The sequence below is a fragment of the Coenobita brevimanus genome, chromosome 101 (genome assembly GCF_032717465.1).
Source record: "Coenobita brevimanus isolate Jiangsu-jjx chromosome 101, ASM3271746v2, whole genome shotgun sequence".
Lineage (NCBI taxonomy): Eukaryota > Metazoa > Arthropoda > Malacostraca > Decapoda > Coenobitidae > Coenobita > Coenobita brevimanus.
In genome coordinates this window covers 11,600,951-11,617,767 of record NC_137054.1, presented here as the reverse complement: position 1 = coordinate 11,617,767, position 16,817 = coordinate 11,600,951, and the positions used below count along the sequence as shown (strand labels likewise).

The 16,817-nt window shown below is 43.3% G+C and overlaps 1 protein-coding gene and 1 non-coding gene across 2 annotated transcripts in view; one reads left to right on the top strand and one right to left on the bottom strand.

The window, feature by feature from the left end:
* LOC145415131 (E3 SUMO-protein ligase NSE2-like) overlaps window positions 1–16,817 on the top strand; it is a 39,625-nt gene that overhangs the window by 20,915 nt on the left and 1,893 nt on the right. The window contains exons 2-4 of the mRNA XM_080284551.1: window positions 667–827; window positions 13,472–13,580; window positions 13,981–14,182. Of these exons, the coding sequence (XP_080140677.1) occupies window positions 667–827; window positions 13,472–13,580; window positions 13,981–14,182 (472 nt within the window). The remainder of the gene's footprint in view (window positions 1–666; window positions 828–13,471; window positions 13,581–13,980; window positions 14,183–16,817) is intronic.
* On the bottom strand, window positions 12,272–12,390 carry LOC145415254 (5S ribosomal RNA). The gene has a single exon (XR_013900032.1). It is a non-coding gene; the product is annotated as a 5S ribosomal RNA (ribosomal RNA).

Here is a 16,817-nt window from a genome sequence, read left to right as displayed (position 1 = left end):
TGAGAGGTAGGATGGGACTGGAGTGTATTGGTGTTGTGATGAGGAGAGGTAGATTGAGGTGGTTTGGACATTTGAAGAGGATGGGGGATGATAATTGGGTGAGGAAGGTGAGAAGTGCTAATATTGGGGGTGGGGTTATGAGGGGTAGACCAAGAAAGACATGGGACGAGGTCATTAAGTGTGACCTTAGTGTTAAGGGACTGAACAGGGAGGCTGCAATGGATCGTGCAGCGTGGAGAGCCGCCACTAGGTGACCAAGGCCGACACATGCAAGCATGTTGGAGCCTTTAAAAACGAAAACGAATGTCAGGAAGAAGGAACCAAAGGCTGAGCCCACAAAACAGTTCCCTCCAAGAAAAAACAAAACAAAAACAATACAAAAGAGAGCCAAATTCCAGATCCGTTCATTTTGAGATGCCTGGACACACTGCAGTTGAAAGGCTGGAGATCATAGGAAATAGGAAATACAGGCAGAGGGAGACAGTTCCAGAGTTTACCTGTTGCATAAATTAAGAACTGGGAGTAACGGTTAACCCTTGCATTAAAGAGTTGGATAGAAAAGGGATGAGAGTTTGTTGCTAGACGGGCGCTACGCACTCACCGTAGAAGTGGAGGGATGCCAGCAGTGGTGATGAGAGTTTGTTTATGTTTGCATCTTTATTCCAGAGAGCTTGATGATGGACTACTTGAAACAGCTGGAGGGAGTACTTGAAAATTGTGTCAAGACAGAGCACTCTGTGGCACTGGCACGTAATGCAGCGAAGGAAGCTGAGCTTCGTGCTGTTGATGAAACTACCTCAAACCCATGCAGTGACCTATTTGATGAGGTGAGGGTATTTGGATTGGTGGTGTCGGTAGGCAGCCAGAAGTGTTGGTGTAAGACTGAAGGAGGATAAGAACTCAGTTATCAAAAAGACAACTAGGCCTTAGCGTATGTAAATATTGTATGACACAGTTCATTACAGTTTCTAGCTTGAAACAAAACATTCCATTTCACATAGCCTTATACTGTAACATATATAACTGAGTGAGTATTTAGAAAATGTCTTAAGATATTGACATACAGTACTTAGGCTTATGTCTCCAGTTTGTACCAGATGCCAGGACTCTTGTTTTGTACTGCATTAGTATGGTATATCTTTGACTGCTGTACCATCAGCTTCAGAGGTTATAGTGAAGTGTGAGTACTGACTTGTAGTCAGTCACTTAAGAACAGTATTCACTCCTAGGTTTTGATTTCAGCTGCAAATGACAGAATGATAAGTTAAGCCAAATTTCATGCTTAAAAGTCTTCATGCAGTTTTCTAACTTCTGTCTCTTGGGTATCTGCGTGGTTGGGGAAGAAAGAACACCACCCTCACACTTTTCATATGTTGTTATGACTGCTGTACAGTAAAAGGGCAAGGGTGGTGTGGACCAGGAATTTCCTTATCCTTAAAACAAAATAGGAAGGTGAGCATGGAAGTTAAGAATTCACTGCATGATAGTATTGTGATCCCTACCCTGACGTATGGAAGTGAGACATGGACCTTGCTGGAGAGGAACAAGTCAAGAGTTGAAACAGTGGAAATGAGTTACCTGAGAGGAGCATGTGGAATGACATGGAGGGACAGATTGACGAATGAGGAAGTGAAAGAACGTTGTGGGGTGGATGTGGATGTGATTGAGAAAATTGGGAAAATACACTGAGGTGGTTTGGACATGTGGAGAGAATGGAGAATGAAAGACTGCTAAGAGGCTGTATGTAGGTGAAGTGGAGGGAGGGAGAAGGAGGGGGAGACTGAGGATGAGGTGGAAGGATGGAGTTGAGAGGTATAGCCTATGAGGGAGGGTGGAGTGAACTGGGGGGAGGACAGTCAAATGGTGGGTGATGGAGTGACTTGGAGGCGTTTTGTCTGCAGCCACCCTTTGCGGGATTAGGGCATCGGGCTATAGATAAATAGATAGTAAAACACTTCAAAAACAACTTCAGAAGCCTTGGATCTGGGTCCTTTGCCTGTCTCTGGTGCAACAACACTAAGCAGGCTTGCTTAGCTTTGTGTGTGTGTGTGTGTGTGTGTTTTTTTTTTTTTTTTTTTTTTTAAATAACAACGGAGGAAGGAAAAACAAATGGGGGAAAAAAAAAAATCCATACACCAGACTACTGGTGTCCTCCATTCATAAAATATCTGTAACAGTTAGACTTGAACAGTTGTGGGTTGAAATTTGGAGGAAAACAACTCTGGGGAAGCGAGTTCCAGAGAGATGCAGTTCGGGGAATGAAAGAATTCTGATAGGCAGAAGTTCTGCAATATGGTTGAGTGACATTCCAGTCATGAGCGCTACCAGATGCCTGTGTAGCTCGAGGGAAGGCATGGAGAGGCGGCCTCATGGACGCAACCTCGTCTGAGCACTTGCCAAAAAAATATTTGTAAAATAATGCAAGGGAGGCAACATTCCTTCTTACTTGCAGGGGAGGTAGTTTATATGTAATGGCAGGGTTGTTAATGATTCTAACAGCTTTATTCTGAATTTTGTCCAGTTGTCTCAATGCAACCTCTCCACAACCATTCCACAAGGGTGAGCAATATTCAAGCTGAGAGCGCACATGACTCTTATAAATTATAGCTAACTGCTCATCGGTGAAGAAGTTACGGACTCTGTACAATAATCCAAGTTTCTTTGAGGCGGCCTTAGCAAGTGATCTGACATGAGAGGTCCAGTTGAGGGCACTGTTAAGTGAGACACCAAGAATTTCAATACTTTTGGAGATGGGAATATTAGTAGCACTGAAGGTAATGTACGAATCTGGCAATATCTGTCTGTTAGTAAACTCTATATATTTAGTTTTACTAGCATTAAAAGAGACAAGGTTGTTTTGTCCCCATTCACTGATTGTAGCTAGATCTTGATTTATGGAGATGGCTGTACTGAGTTGAGAGGCAGAGATATTAGACTTTGTAAATGGATGTCTGAGTGTGAATGAACTATGTAGTGTTGAGTCATCTGCATATGAGTGAACGGGATTGTGAGTGACAGATAAGAGATCATTAATATGAACCAGAAATAGGGTTGGTGCCAGAACTGATCCCTGCGGCACGCCGGCGTTAATTGAGTGGAAATTCGAATATACATCATCTACTTTTACTCTTATTTTCCTGTCACTAAGATAAGAAGAAATCAAAGGAACAAAAGACGTTAGTCCATAGCAAGGGAGTTTGGACAGCAAGGAACGGTGCCATACTCTGTCGAAAGCTTTAGAGATATCAAGAGCTACTGCATGAGTTTCTCCAAAAAGATCAATTGATTGATGGATGGTATGAGTTAAGAGATTGAGTATGTCAATGGTGGATCTTTCGTGGCGAAAACCGTATTGTCTATCACTAATTAAGTTGTTGGATTCAAGATGTTTAACAATATGCTTATTAATTAAAGTTTCAAATACCTTACCAAGAGAAGATGTGACAGCTATTGGTCTGTAATTGGAGGGGGTCAGACGAACTTCCTTTCTTCGGAACCGGGTGGATATTGGCTTCTTTCCGTGAATTTGGGAATAAAGAAGTACGTATGCATAGTCTGAATAATTTGGCTAGGACAGAGGCAAGTTCAGGGGAACACTTTTTCAAAACAGTTGGAGGAATTCCATCTGGGCCTGGAGCTTTGTTGGTAGGTAAATTGTCTAGGATGGATTTTACGAATCTTGTCTGTATTTTAAGTGGGGCAATTTCGGGAGAATCAAGTTCCAGTACTGAGACATTCTGGCTGGTATCATCTATGGTAGAGTTTCTGGCAAAGGCACTAGCAAAGATATCTGCTTTCCCACGTGGGTCATTTGTAATAATGCCATCTGAAGATTTTAGTGGGGGAATGGAAGATGACTTGTTAAAGTTATTATTGAAAGAATTAAGAGTTGACCAGAATATTCTGTTGTCATTAGGGTTGTTAAGTAGTTTTGATGCTTGCTTTTGAAGAAAGTTTGATTTAGATAGATTTAATACAGCTTTTGCATGATTTCTAGCAATTTTAAATTGGGAGAGTGATTCAGATGTTTTTTATTTTAAGTAAGAGTTATATGCTAATGACTTTTGGGCTGTTGCTCTGGCACAATTGCCATCAAACCATTTTGGAGAGTTTGATCTTTTAGTGAACTGTTGACTTGGTATGAGTAAATCCATACCAGCTAGTATTAAGTCACAAATGTGGGACTGGGTAGTATTGGGATCACTAGAGAAGAAAAACTGCCATGGAACATCAGCAAGATAATTTCTAAATCCATCCCAGTCTGCCATGTCAAAGTGCCATCGGGTCACCCTGACAGGTTCGGAATGGGGAGGTGTAGGAGGGTTAACTAATGAGGCTTTGATGAGATTGTGGTCAGAGGATCCAAGTGGTGACAGTACCTCTATCCTGTATTGATCTGGATTATTTGTCAAGAATAAATCCAAGAGATGGGCATTATGGTCAGGATTATCAGGTATTCTGGTTGGTTGCTTTACCAATTGGGTGAGATTAAACGATTCCGCAAACAGCTCACATTCTAGACCAGCATCGTCAGTCCGGGCAGAATGCAATAACCATTCAACATTGTATATGTTAAAATCACCCAAAATGGTAATTTCATTGCCAAGGGCAAGGTCAAGGTTACTCAACTGAGTGGATATGGAATCAAATACACTGGGTTCCGAAGAAGCATTGTGGGAACGATAAACTACACAGATATATTTGGTAATGTTTTGGCAATTTAATTTATATAATGAGTAATCAAAACTGGATGAAGTGAAGTTTAAAATAGTATCAACTGCACGTTGGGATTTGATATAACAACAGGTGCCGCCCTTGTTTCGAAAGTTTGTAAGGAGATGGTAACCGGGAAAACAAAATGGAGATATATCGGTAGAGGGTGAGATTTGTGGTTCTGTGAGGAAAAGGGCCAAAGGGGATATGGATTGAAGGAAAAAATGAACTGAGTTTAAATTTGTGGTAAGGCCGTGGATGTTGATAAAGAATAAGGCCGCACCGTCACCTCTTCGCCGACGAGCATTCCCGGAAATAGCAAATGTTTATATGACATAAACTTATTGAACTGAGGGCCTAAGTTTTCCCTCTCCTACAGTCCACCATCCTTCTTTTGAAAGATAGAGTTGGCTGAATGTTGAGTGAATGGAAATGGCTAATTCAGTTGGGCAAACTTTGGTTAGTATCTCAACTTTGGTAAGTATCTCATCAAGTTTTTTTCTGGCTCTCTGGACCCTACTGCACCTCACTTTGGGTTGGGAAAGGAGGTCATGATGATGATGATGATGTGAGTTGGGGGACATTTACATAGCTGAATATTCATAAATGTTGAATACTCATAAATGCCACAGAGAAATGAAGGACTGTAAATGTTTCAACTTCAAGTCCAATGCATGTCAAGGTTTGAGATGGGACAATAAGTCTGTTTAATGTATATACCCCATGTGAGACAGAGGCATGGAAAGAAGGATTGTTTTTTTTACAATGTAGGTTGTTACTTTTGTGGCCTCAGGCTTATCTGTTTGTGAAAGTTGATGGACTGCAGGCTTAAGGTGCCTTTCTCCTGCAGCCCACCATCCTCCTTTTGGGGAATAGGTAAGGAGTAAAGGGATGTTTTTATAAGCAGCTGTGTTGCTTGGTTAGGATTGATACCAACACATGAAAGCCTTCCTCTCCAACACTTTCACATAGATAGAGTGAAAGTACACATGCTAAGTAGTTATAGAATGTTTGTGATGAGTGATCAGACAATAGGAGTTCGCATGGCCCCTGTTAATGTTGAAATGGGTTGCTTTAGTATGCCAGCAGAAAATTTTAATGGACTGTGACTGGAAAACGTCTATGGTATCAGTAAGAAAATTGTGCATAATTTATTCATATTTTAGTCACAGAGATGTGCACTCACTTCAGAAAGTATTGGTGCACTGTGGGTCCGATGCCATCTGGAATGTTTCGACCATGTGGCAGTGACAGCCCATTAATACCTGTATATATTATAACATTTATGGTCATTCCCTACTCATTATGAAGGACACAAGAGATATCTGATATAGTAGTCATCTGTTGTCTGGAATGCCAGCGTGTGGGAAGACAGAACCACAATTTCCAGATTCCTGTGTTCCGTGTGTCATAATATTTAACATTTTCTGCACCGATACTTTCTGGAACAAGTGTACAAAAATATAAAGAGTATACACAAATGGAAGAGAAACTTGAAAGAACTCTACTGTAATTGATTATTTGCTTGTGTAGAAAAGAATGCTTAGGAGTGTTAGTGACAAGATTAATTTAGAAGAGGCTGGTGAGGAAGTTTGTCTGGCGATATGATTGTGACATACAGTATGAAGCTAAGATAATGGATGATAGGAGCACTGAGAGAGAATAATGTTAGATAAAGTGAGAAACAAACCAGTTGTGGATTGATATGAATAAAAGTATTGGCAAAGTTGGTATCTGTGAATGGAAATAGATTCAATTAAAAGTGTGTTTTCATGTAATGAGTGTTTAGTTAGGAATGCTAAAGATGTGTGTGATGTTACCAGGGTACCAGCTGGTAAGAGAAGAGCAGCTTGGTTGGATATGAGAATTGAAGGAGCAAAGGAAGAATTGGTGGAGGTGGATGCAAGGAAGAAATTTAGATGAAAGAGGGAATGTATTATTAGTAAATATGTAAATAAGGTAGGAAAGAGAAGGAAGAAAAGGATAGATTTGGAAGAAAAATTAAAGAGGTGAGCTATAGTACCAGTACCTGTAGTTTGAAAGGAATGAGAGAGTGTTTTTGTTTGGAGATATGATTGGAAAATTAGGGAATGTGAAGGTGGATGGAGTAGTTGGAGAGTGGGGTGTGCCTGCAGAAGTGGATGAGAATGACAGTGCTCTTGTGGACATTTGTGTAGGGAGGTGGCTGGTGATAGCCAATACCATCTTTAGACACAAAATGATTCCCAGGTATCCATGGTGAGTGATGAGAAGGGTGGGTGGTGAACTGAATGAATAGAAGGCAATGGTTGAATATATGTGTGTGAATGGTATAATGAAAAGGTTTGTAATGGATGCAACAGCATACAGAGGCTGGGAGAGTGGACTTTCTAACCACCACACAGTGGTGGTGAAAGTCAAGGCTCGAATGAGATGGAGGAGGAGGAGAAGAGAAGGACAGGAGGAAGTAGTCCAACGTACAGAGGCTGGGGGAGTGTACTTTATAACCACAACATGATGGCGGTGAAAGTCAAGGCTCAAATGAAATGGAGGAGGAGGAGGAGAGGGGAAGGACAGGAGGAAGTAGTCCATAAAAGGAGGGTAGAAAGGTTACAAGAGGATGGAAAACAGGCAGAATATAAGAGAGAAGTGGAGAAGTGATTGGGTAAATATGGAACTGATGGGGGATGTAGAAGGTTTGTGCAAGATATTTGCAGAAGAAATCTGTGCAGCATGTGAGGTGGTGTGTGGGGTAAAGAGAAGACGAAAGGGGGAACAAAGAACACCATGGTGGAATGAAGAGATGAGACAGGCTGTGATGCAAAAGAAGAAAGCATATAGTAAGTGGATGAGAAACAGGGGCATGGAGGAAGTTGAGAGATGGAAGAGAGAGTTATATGTAGAGAGGAAGAGAGGTGAAAAGATTTGTAAGAGAAAGTAAGAAGAGAGTGGATGAGGAATTTGGAAGGAATTTGAGTGTAAAGTGGAGGGAATGTAGGATGTTCTGAAAAGAGGTAAAGAGATAGACAGGGTGATAAAGAAGTAAGTCGGGGAGTGAAAGATAAAAATGGTAGATTGCTGGTGGAGAAGAGAGAAAAGGTGAGCAGATGGAGAGAACACTTAAAGCAATTTCTGATCATAGAGAATGAAAGCAGCTAATGTGAGTATAAGTGGCTGGGGAAGAAGGGAAGTAAGAATATAGGAGGAAATCATTAGGATGGAAGTAGTGGAAGCAGTGAAGAAAGTCAGAATGAGGAAAGCCCCAGGGATTTATGGAGTGTGTGGTGCAATGCTGAAGCATGAGGGAGATATTGTAATAGAATGGATAATGAAGATGTGCGGATTGGCCTGGGAGGAAGGTAGAGTCCCGAAGGATTGCAGGTCAGGTATAATTATTCCCCTGTGTAAAGGAGAAAATGAAAAGGACATGTGTAGTAATCATAGGGGCATTTGTCTTCTTAGTGCAATAGGAAAAGTATATGGTAGGATACTTATTGACAGAGTTAGGGAAATAATAGAGGAATTAGTTGGAGAAGAAGATTGATGGTTTTGGGAGGGGAAGAGGTTGCGTAGATCAGATATTCATTCTTAGGTCGTTAGTGGAAAAGTTTCTAGAGAAGGGAATGAAGTATGCAGCCTTCATGGATTTGGAGAAAACATAGGACAGGGTGGGTAGACAAGGAATGTGGAAAGTATGAAGAGTGTATGGAGTAAATGGGAAGTTGTTGAATGTTATGAGGAGTACGTATGAGGGTGCTAAGGCTGCAATGCATGTGGATGGTGAGCCGAGTGAATTTTTCTTTTTGAATGTTGGATTGAAACAGGGATGTGTCATGTCTCCATGGCTGTTCAATCTGTATATGGATGGGGTTATGAAAGCGTTACAAGGTAGGGCAGTGGATGTTGAAGTGACCCTAATGAGAGAGGGCAGTGTTTGGAAACTCCCTGAACTGTTGTTAGCAGATGAGACTGTCTTGTTAATTGAAGGCTTGGTGAATGAGTTTGGGAGAGTGTGTAAGAAATAGAATCTAAAGGTTAATGTAGGTAAGAGTAAACTTATGGTCTTCGAGAGAAGTGAATTCAGTGAATGTACAGTGAGGCTAGATGAGGAGGAAATGGAGAATGTGAGTGCATTTAAGTACAGTACTTGAGTAGTGTAATGAAGAAGGATGGAAGTTTAGAGGGTGAAGGGTACAACAGGGAAGAAAGGTTGCTGGTTCTTTGAAAGCAGTGATAAGGAACAGGAAAATGAGCATGGAAGTAAAAAAGTCGCTGCATGACAGTACAGTAATACTCCAATACATGATACCACTAGATGCGATACCCCGGCTTAATGATGGGGGTAAAAATACAGTAATCCCTCCAAGATCCGACGTGATAGAGCCAAAGGCATGTCCGGGACTTGCTCCTGTCTAGGACCTGGGAAAAATGCCCCTGGACAGATACTTATGGACCCTAGCCCAACCTAACTTTGAAAGCCACCAAAATAACTCCCCACCAGATATGCACCTATTTAAGACCCTATGCACACAATTAGGGACAGAAACCATGTAATAAATGAAAAGGAACCAGAGAATGAGAAATTAGAAGTGAGGATGGAAAGTATTTAGCAGTGTACAGGGTACTTACAACATGTCTGCGGCCGTCGCGAAGATTAAGCCACCTCCTCTCAGGCTCTGACAGTGGTGAAGGTGCATTTGAAGCACATACAGTAATCCAGTGTTGCGCTGCTCTTAATCATTTGCACTCTGAATTCTAATTTCTTAACACTGCACGACACCATAAATTCCCATGTCTAGTGGTGAGTTTTTGCTGTTTATTCACTGTCAGAGAGTAGGTGTTGCAGGTGGCCGAGGGGCGCATCGCTGGGACGTGGTGATGGGCTGCCCACTGCAGACGACTTTGAAGATAGCCTTAAACTCATGTCCAGTGGAGACTTCACCATGGCCGATGTGCTTGGCTGTGGCTTGAAGGTGGAAGGCATGTCTTGTTGAGGCAGTGATGTAGAGCCAGGGCTGGGCATGGCAGGGGTTATGGGCCTGAAGAAGGTGTCAGTGGTTGATTGACGTAAGGAACGACGATTCTGGCGATTGATTAGGCTCTATCTAAAAGCTCTCACTTCCTTCACACGTCCCAGGGGCCCCATCTCCTGGTCGCAGTCCGGGTGTTCAAGGTAGTCCAGAACGAACTCTATGTGCTCCCGGAGTGCGATCAGCTTGGAGATGGCTGGAGTAGTATGCGCTGAGAGGAGTCCGCATCATCCTCGCTGTTCTCGTCGGAATCTTCCAGCTGGGTACAGTACTTGTACCTGGAACTGAAGATGCGATCTCAATATCAAACATGGTCTGATACCCAGGATTACCCTCGTTGGTCATCCGACCACTCACGCACTTCGTGCACATCCACCTCATCACCAGCCACATGAAGATGCACATGGAAGTCATCCACGTCAGAACCTAGAAAGTCGTGCACCACATCGGCTCTGAGAAGCAGACAAGAGGAACCGCTTTCCAGAGTCTTGACAGGGACTTCCCTCCATGCACTGGTCGAGTTGTAAATGGCTGACTTGAGGCTGTAGTGACGAAGGTTTTCCACAGTCCACTGGCCTTGCGTGTCCCATCCCTCCCTGCGCTTGTTCTCATCCTTGAGAACAACCATCACTTCATCCAGGAACTTCCAATGGTACGGCCTCTTCATAGGCACGATCACTCCTTGGTCCTTTGGTTGGATGAGAGCAGTAGTATTAGGTGGCAAAAACAAGCACCTAATGCGGCCATTCTCAGCCACCAACTCCTCTTTGGATGGATGCGCAGGTGCATTGTCCAGAAGAAGGAGAGCCTCTACCTGGTTTTGTCGGATTCCCAGTGTGTTTATCTGATAATGGTTGACCTTCTTGACAAAGTGCGGGTGAAACCAGTCTTTGAAGACCTTGGCTGTGAACCAAGCCTTCACGGAATGGTACCAAATGATAGGAAGGGCATCCATCAACCCACGACAGCACTGAGGCTGCTTTGCATGGCCAACAATGACGGGCTTGAGCTGGTGCATGCCATTTGCATTGGCACAACACAAAGCAGACATTCGCTGCTTGGAGAGCTTGCGTCCAGGCACACATTTCTCTGTCTCCTCTGCTAGGGTGTTTGTGGGCAGCAGGCAATAGAATAAACCAGTTTTGTCAGCTTTGTAGACTTGACCGAGAGTGAGGCCCTCCCTGTTGATCAAGCCCTTCACCTTCTGTCGAAACTCTTCTACTCCTTCCTCATTGGCGTCCAAAGCTTCGCCATGGGCCTTACAGTTGGTAAGTCCATGTCGTAACTCGAAAGCGAAGAGCCGCCCTTCGGATGCCTTGAAGTCTGGGGTGCCGTGTAACCTTGCGAACTTCTCAGCAGCAGCCTTCAGCTTCGTACCATGCACCAGCACACCAGCAGCACGTTGTTGACAATACCCAATCAGTGTGGAGCGGTCAACTTCTGCAAACGTAGGAGGGTACATAATCTTCCTCTGCACGTTGCATTTGGTCTTCATTGTGAGGTCTGCCATGTACTGAGTGATTTTGTGCCGGGATTTCTTGATATCTAACAAGGTAGAGCAGGCTTGGTTGAATTCTCGGAGGATGCGTGAAGTCGACCATCCTGCCTCCACCTTCTCCAATATCTCCTTCTTCTTCTCCAGAGTTAGAACCACTCATTTCCTCTTGTCGGGCAGCAGGGCCATCGTCTCACACACACGCGTAATAGGCAGCAGAAGAACAGCAGGGCCTGCATCAGGTAGGGCACCACCACAAAAGCGATCACACGGGCAGCCATGGCGACGAGTGTGCAGTCACGACAGTAAGTAGGCAGGAAATGGGGAAGATGTAGGGTCGCTCTAGCTGACATCAGAGAAAGTACGTGCCAAAACACAGCTGTTTGTCACTTCGTGACAAATTCAGAGTAGGGTTGAAAACGTTTTTTGTGTGTGTGTATGTGTGTGTGTGTGTGTGTGTGTGTGTGTGTGTGTGTGTGTGTGTGTGTGTGTGTGTGCTAGGATCCGAGTCCAAAATGTCCAGGACTTGGGTGTCCGGGTCTTACAGGGATTACTGTACCACCATACCCCGCCTAGCAATGGTCAAACCCCAGTTTAACTATGGGTTTTTATTTTTTTTACTGATTTTTGTTATACAGTAAAACCTCGATATAATGAACTTCAGTAGACCGGAATTCGCTTTTATCGTACTTGAGGAGCTACCGGACTAAATTCCTATATATCGGAAAAAGTCCGATAAAGCCAGAAGCAGTTTGGACTGCCTGACCACTTCAGGTATGTTCACCACAATAAGGTAAATAAAAGACATGTTTATCAGTGTACAGTACAGTATTATTATATATTGTACACCATTTGATTATTGTAGTGAAATTATAACACACTACAGTACCAGAATGGTAGTCAAAACAGTTTAAAATCCGTTCATGTGATCCAGACTTCATTCATTCATTGCCAGACGCCATGTATCCCAAACGGGGTGGTCAAGGGCTTAGAGTTAATTATTTTTACAGGGAGGGGCACTAATCCTCCACCAACCCCACTTGACACGTAGGGATGCCAACAGCATCTGTTGTTCCCAGGCGGTCACCCATCCAAGTACTAACCAGACCCAATGTTGCTTAACTTCGCTGATCGGATGGGAAGCGGTGTACTCAACGTGGTATGGCCGTTGGCTGTGATCCAGACTAATCTCTGATATATCGGAAAAAGTCCGGATTAGTAGGAGGAAGTCCAGATGTCACTTTTATCGGAATTTCGCATTTTTCAGAATGGCTTGGGCCCCAATTAGTCCGTTATAGTGAGGTCCTACTGTGTTTTAGACTAAAATTGTGTGTTTCAGTTGATTTATAAACAGTTTTTAGGCTTAAATTAGTGTGTTTTAGCCATAGGTGGGGTGAACATTGTCATTTTGGGGTAGAGTTTACTAAGGTTGATTTTATTCCAGACTTTTATTTGACGATTATCAGATTTTATTTGTTGGTTTAGTGAGTTATTTACAGGTGTTAGGCTTAGATTAGCTTCTTTTACAGATGTTAGACCATTTAGATTGGCTTTAAACTTATTTTTGGGCTCATTTGGGTGGGTTTTGGACTTGGTTGGGGGGGAAACCCAAGGCTGAAAAACGCATCCCATTACTTTACATGTTAAAACTACCCTGATATACAATATCCCACCCAACGATGGGTTTTTACCTAGCCAGTTGCATCATTAAACCAGGGTATACCTGTATTGTGATGCCAGCCCTAATGTATGGTAGTGAAGCTTGGACCTTGTTGGAAGGACACAAGTCAAGAGAGTAGTGGAAATGAGTTATTTGAGAGGAGCATGTGGAGTTATTTGGAGAGACAGACTGACCAACGAGGAAGTGAAGGAGCATTGTGATGTGGATGTGGATGTGATAGAAAGCATTAGCAGAATACATTGAGGTGGTTTGGCTATGTGGAGAGGATGGAAAGCAAGAGACTAACAATGAGAGTGCATGCAAGTGAGGAGGTGGAGGGGGGGGGGGACGAGAGGGAGAGGGAGGCCGAGGATTTGGTGGAGGGATGGAATGGAGAGGTATATGCAAGAGTGGGGGTGCGAGCTGGGAGCAAGGCAGTGAAGTGGCATTGAACAAGGCAACATGGGAGCGATTAGTTTGTGGCCACTCCTTACAGGATTGAGGTGTCTGGCAGTAGATAGATAGGTAGATAGATAGACCTGTAGTCAGCTGCCTCAGATTTTTATGATTTTGCAGTTGTTGTATTTGTTTCAGGTTTATGAAGAAAGTCTCGATGAGCTGAAACAAGATTTTCATGTGTCAGAGGCAATTAAGACTGCCCCAAGTATCAAGGCATTTAATAGATTATTGGGAGAGCAAAAGGGTATGTACACTACCGAGTTCAGTATTAACCAAATGAAATAGTGCATACCTTCAAGCATTCCATCTTGAGAACAAAATATATATAGCACCTAAGTGTAATATCATTAGTCAAAGAGTTGGTCGAGATATATAGGCCTATATAATTTTTTATCATACACATAACATAACCTTGGGGTTTCTTCCTGGTTAGGTCCTAAGTATGACATAGACAGTTGAGTAGTCAGAGGATTAACATAGACAAATTGTTAATCCTGTTTGTTACTGCTGGTAATACTTCTCCTTCTATTATGCTTTCACATATGTACTTTGTTTCCTTGATCCTGTCTGACCCTCATCCTTAGTTGGGAAAAACAGATCAGGATAATGGTGGTTATGATGATGTTAATACTATACTCCAACAGAATCCAGAAACCTGAATGGACAAGCTGAGAATGATGATAACAACTTTGAGGAAGTGGTAACAACACAACAGACATTTAGCTTGCTGGATCCCATCAGCAAAATAATTATGACAGACCCAGTTCGACATAAGCTCTGTGGCCATGTGTATGACCGTGCCTCTGTTGTCAGCATGATCAAAGCCAGCGTTAAAAAGGGATTCAGGTATGTCTGATTCAGGCACATGATAATGTGTTATTATTTTACTTTGCTTTAATCAGTTGGACTCAGGTTATTGTGCAATATTTTTATCCATATTAGCCATCTGAGTAGTCAACTCCCTTTTTAGTTTATTCTGACTACATTCAAAAGTTTTATTTAGTGTAAAAAAATATTGAAGGGATTAATGAAGTCTCTGTATAATACCTGCAGTGTAGAAAGTCTCTCCTAAGCTGAATAAACCATCTTAAGAAAGCATTAGTACACTGAATACCAGCACTACATCATTGAATTCAAAAGATTAATTTTGCATATACAGTAGCACTGTATGTGAGCTCTTATCACGGTCATCCTAGTTCAACCTTCTGTTGCTTTTTCTCTTGCACTTTTTTTTCAGCAGAAAATGTTATATAGTGTAACATTCGTCAGTTGTCTTAGATTTACTTAACTCTCTTCACAGTTACTTTGTTTTTTTTATTTTTCATTTGGGATGTGCAGTATTCACAAAAGGTATGTAGAATGGAAAAGAAGATAACAAATAGTGTAACATTTTTTCTAATACCTTCTCTGGCCACCACTGGCCTTCAGAAAAACCTGTATTGGTTAGGGAAGTGAAACAAGGTTTCTGCAGTAATCTGATGAAATATTTTTCATCCATATGTCCCTAAGGGACAGTACAAGGCAAGGAACTGGAAAGGTTTCCTTTTCTTGCAGTTTCATCATAATGTGAGACCACATGTTCTCGACTGGGTTAAGGTCTGGCGAGTTAGCAGGCCAGTCATGTACATCCACGTGTCCTGTCAAGAATTCCATGACTTTTTGCTGTATGACATGGTGCTTTGTCCCACATTAAATGGTTGCACTGATGGATATCATAAAAAAGTCACCATGAGGTCTTGGAGCATTCCAGTATCTTGGACTCTATTCGTTGTTTCATTCTGTGGAAAAACATAAAATCCTCCATGACTTAATTTCTCATCAAAGCAACTGCACATCAGTAAATAGTCAGGGTATATGGCTGTTGTGTGCAGATACCAGCTGTCAAAAGGGTAGTAGTAGTATAGTTGTTCCCTAGACAGTCTGGCCATACAGTCCTGAGTCTGTAAGGATGGCCATGGCTGAGACCAGGCTCTCCCACAGAGCTCCCAAGAAGTGCATGTTGTGCCGCTGGTGAAGGTGACTGTATGAGGTGCAGTCCTCCACAATGTGCTCAATAGTATGGGGTGCTGTGTTACATTTTGGACAGGCATCAGCAACAGAGTCATCCAGCCCCCTCTGGTAACCTAAGAGGGCTGGACAATGCTCACATCTCAGCCTGGCCAGGTGGACCCCATCCCCACAAGGGAGATAGGATTCAGAAGGGTGGACATTAGGAGGCCGTGCATGCAGTTGTGTGCCGTCCCTAAGTGACTGAATGGAGCGACGAGTGACTTGAGTATGGATACTCCTCTGGAAACCGGTCTGAGGCGGGCAAGGGGGGAGAGATGACAACATTTGTGTATGGTATTGTGTGCTGGGTGTTGTTTTGATGTCCCATGGTGTGCATGGACGCGCTGCCATGCAGTGCAGTGGATGCCGTGGGTTTGCAGAGGCTGCAGCGAGAACCTGGGTGTCTCTCATGTCTAGATGATCCCTGACTTTGAGGACCTTGGTTTCCCGATGTAGGTGGTCTGTGGGTGCAGCAGCTGTGCAGCCTGTGACTATTTTTAGGGCCCCATTCTGCATGGTCTGTAGAGTGTTGTAGTGTGTTTTAGTGAGGTCAGGAGCCCAAGCAGGGCTTGTGCAATTCATCACTGAATGCATATACTCCTTGCACACTGCGGTGGCGGCCTCCTTGCCGTGTCCATATGTTGTATGGGCAAGTGACCTCAAGGCATTGAGTCTTGGTGCTATCTTACCTCTAATGATTGTGATCCATCCATCTATCCATCATCCAGTCCTACGTTTCCCCATGAGGAGCACAGGAGCCCAGGGCTAGGCAGTTGGTCCTGACATTTAAGATGAGAGTGACCAGCCTCACTCATCCAAAGTAGTATTACGTGGATATAAACCTTCACTGGCTCAATCCGATTGGAGCACAGTACTTACCCACTAAACCACCAGGTGCCAAAATTTGGTTATATGGTTACCACCCAGCATAGTAAATGGTTTCCTGATGTACAGGAAAGAATTTGGCTTGTCACTCAGTGTAGAGTCACCCACAGGCAGAAGGAAGTGGAAAGAATGAAGGAAAGTAAGACAGAAGAGGGAGTGTAGTCAACCGCAGGCAGAAGGATGAGGAAAGACTGAAGGAAAGAAAGACAGAAGAGAATGGAAGGAAAGAAGGATGGAGGAGAGGAAAGGGCAGACACTCAAGTGCAGCACTATATCGAGTGAGTGGATGGTGATGCTTGTGATGTGTTGTTTAAATGACAGCGATGTACTGTAAGTTACACCAAGGATTTTGTGTGTGTGTGTGTGTGTGTGTTGTAGGGGAGTGCTGTTCATGGTGAGGTGCGGAATGCGAGCGTGTTCCACTGTCCAGCCTGTGAGAAGGGTCATTGTAGATTTGACTGGGGCTTCTTTGATCCTGTTTGTGGTGAACCACTCATGTAGTGCGCTGAGGTAAAGTCAGAGGATGCGTGCAGCTGTGTTTGCGCCC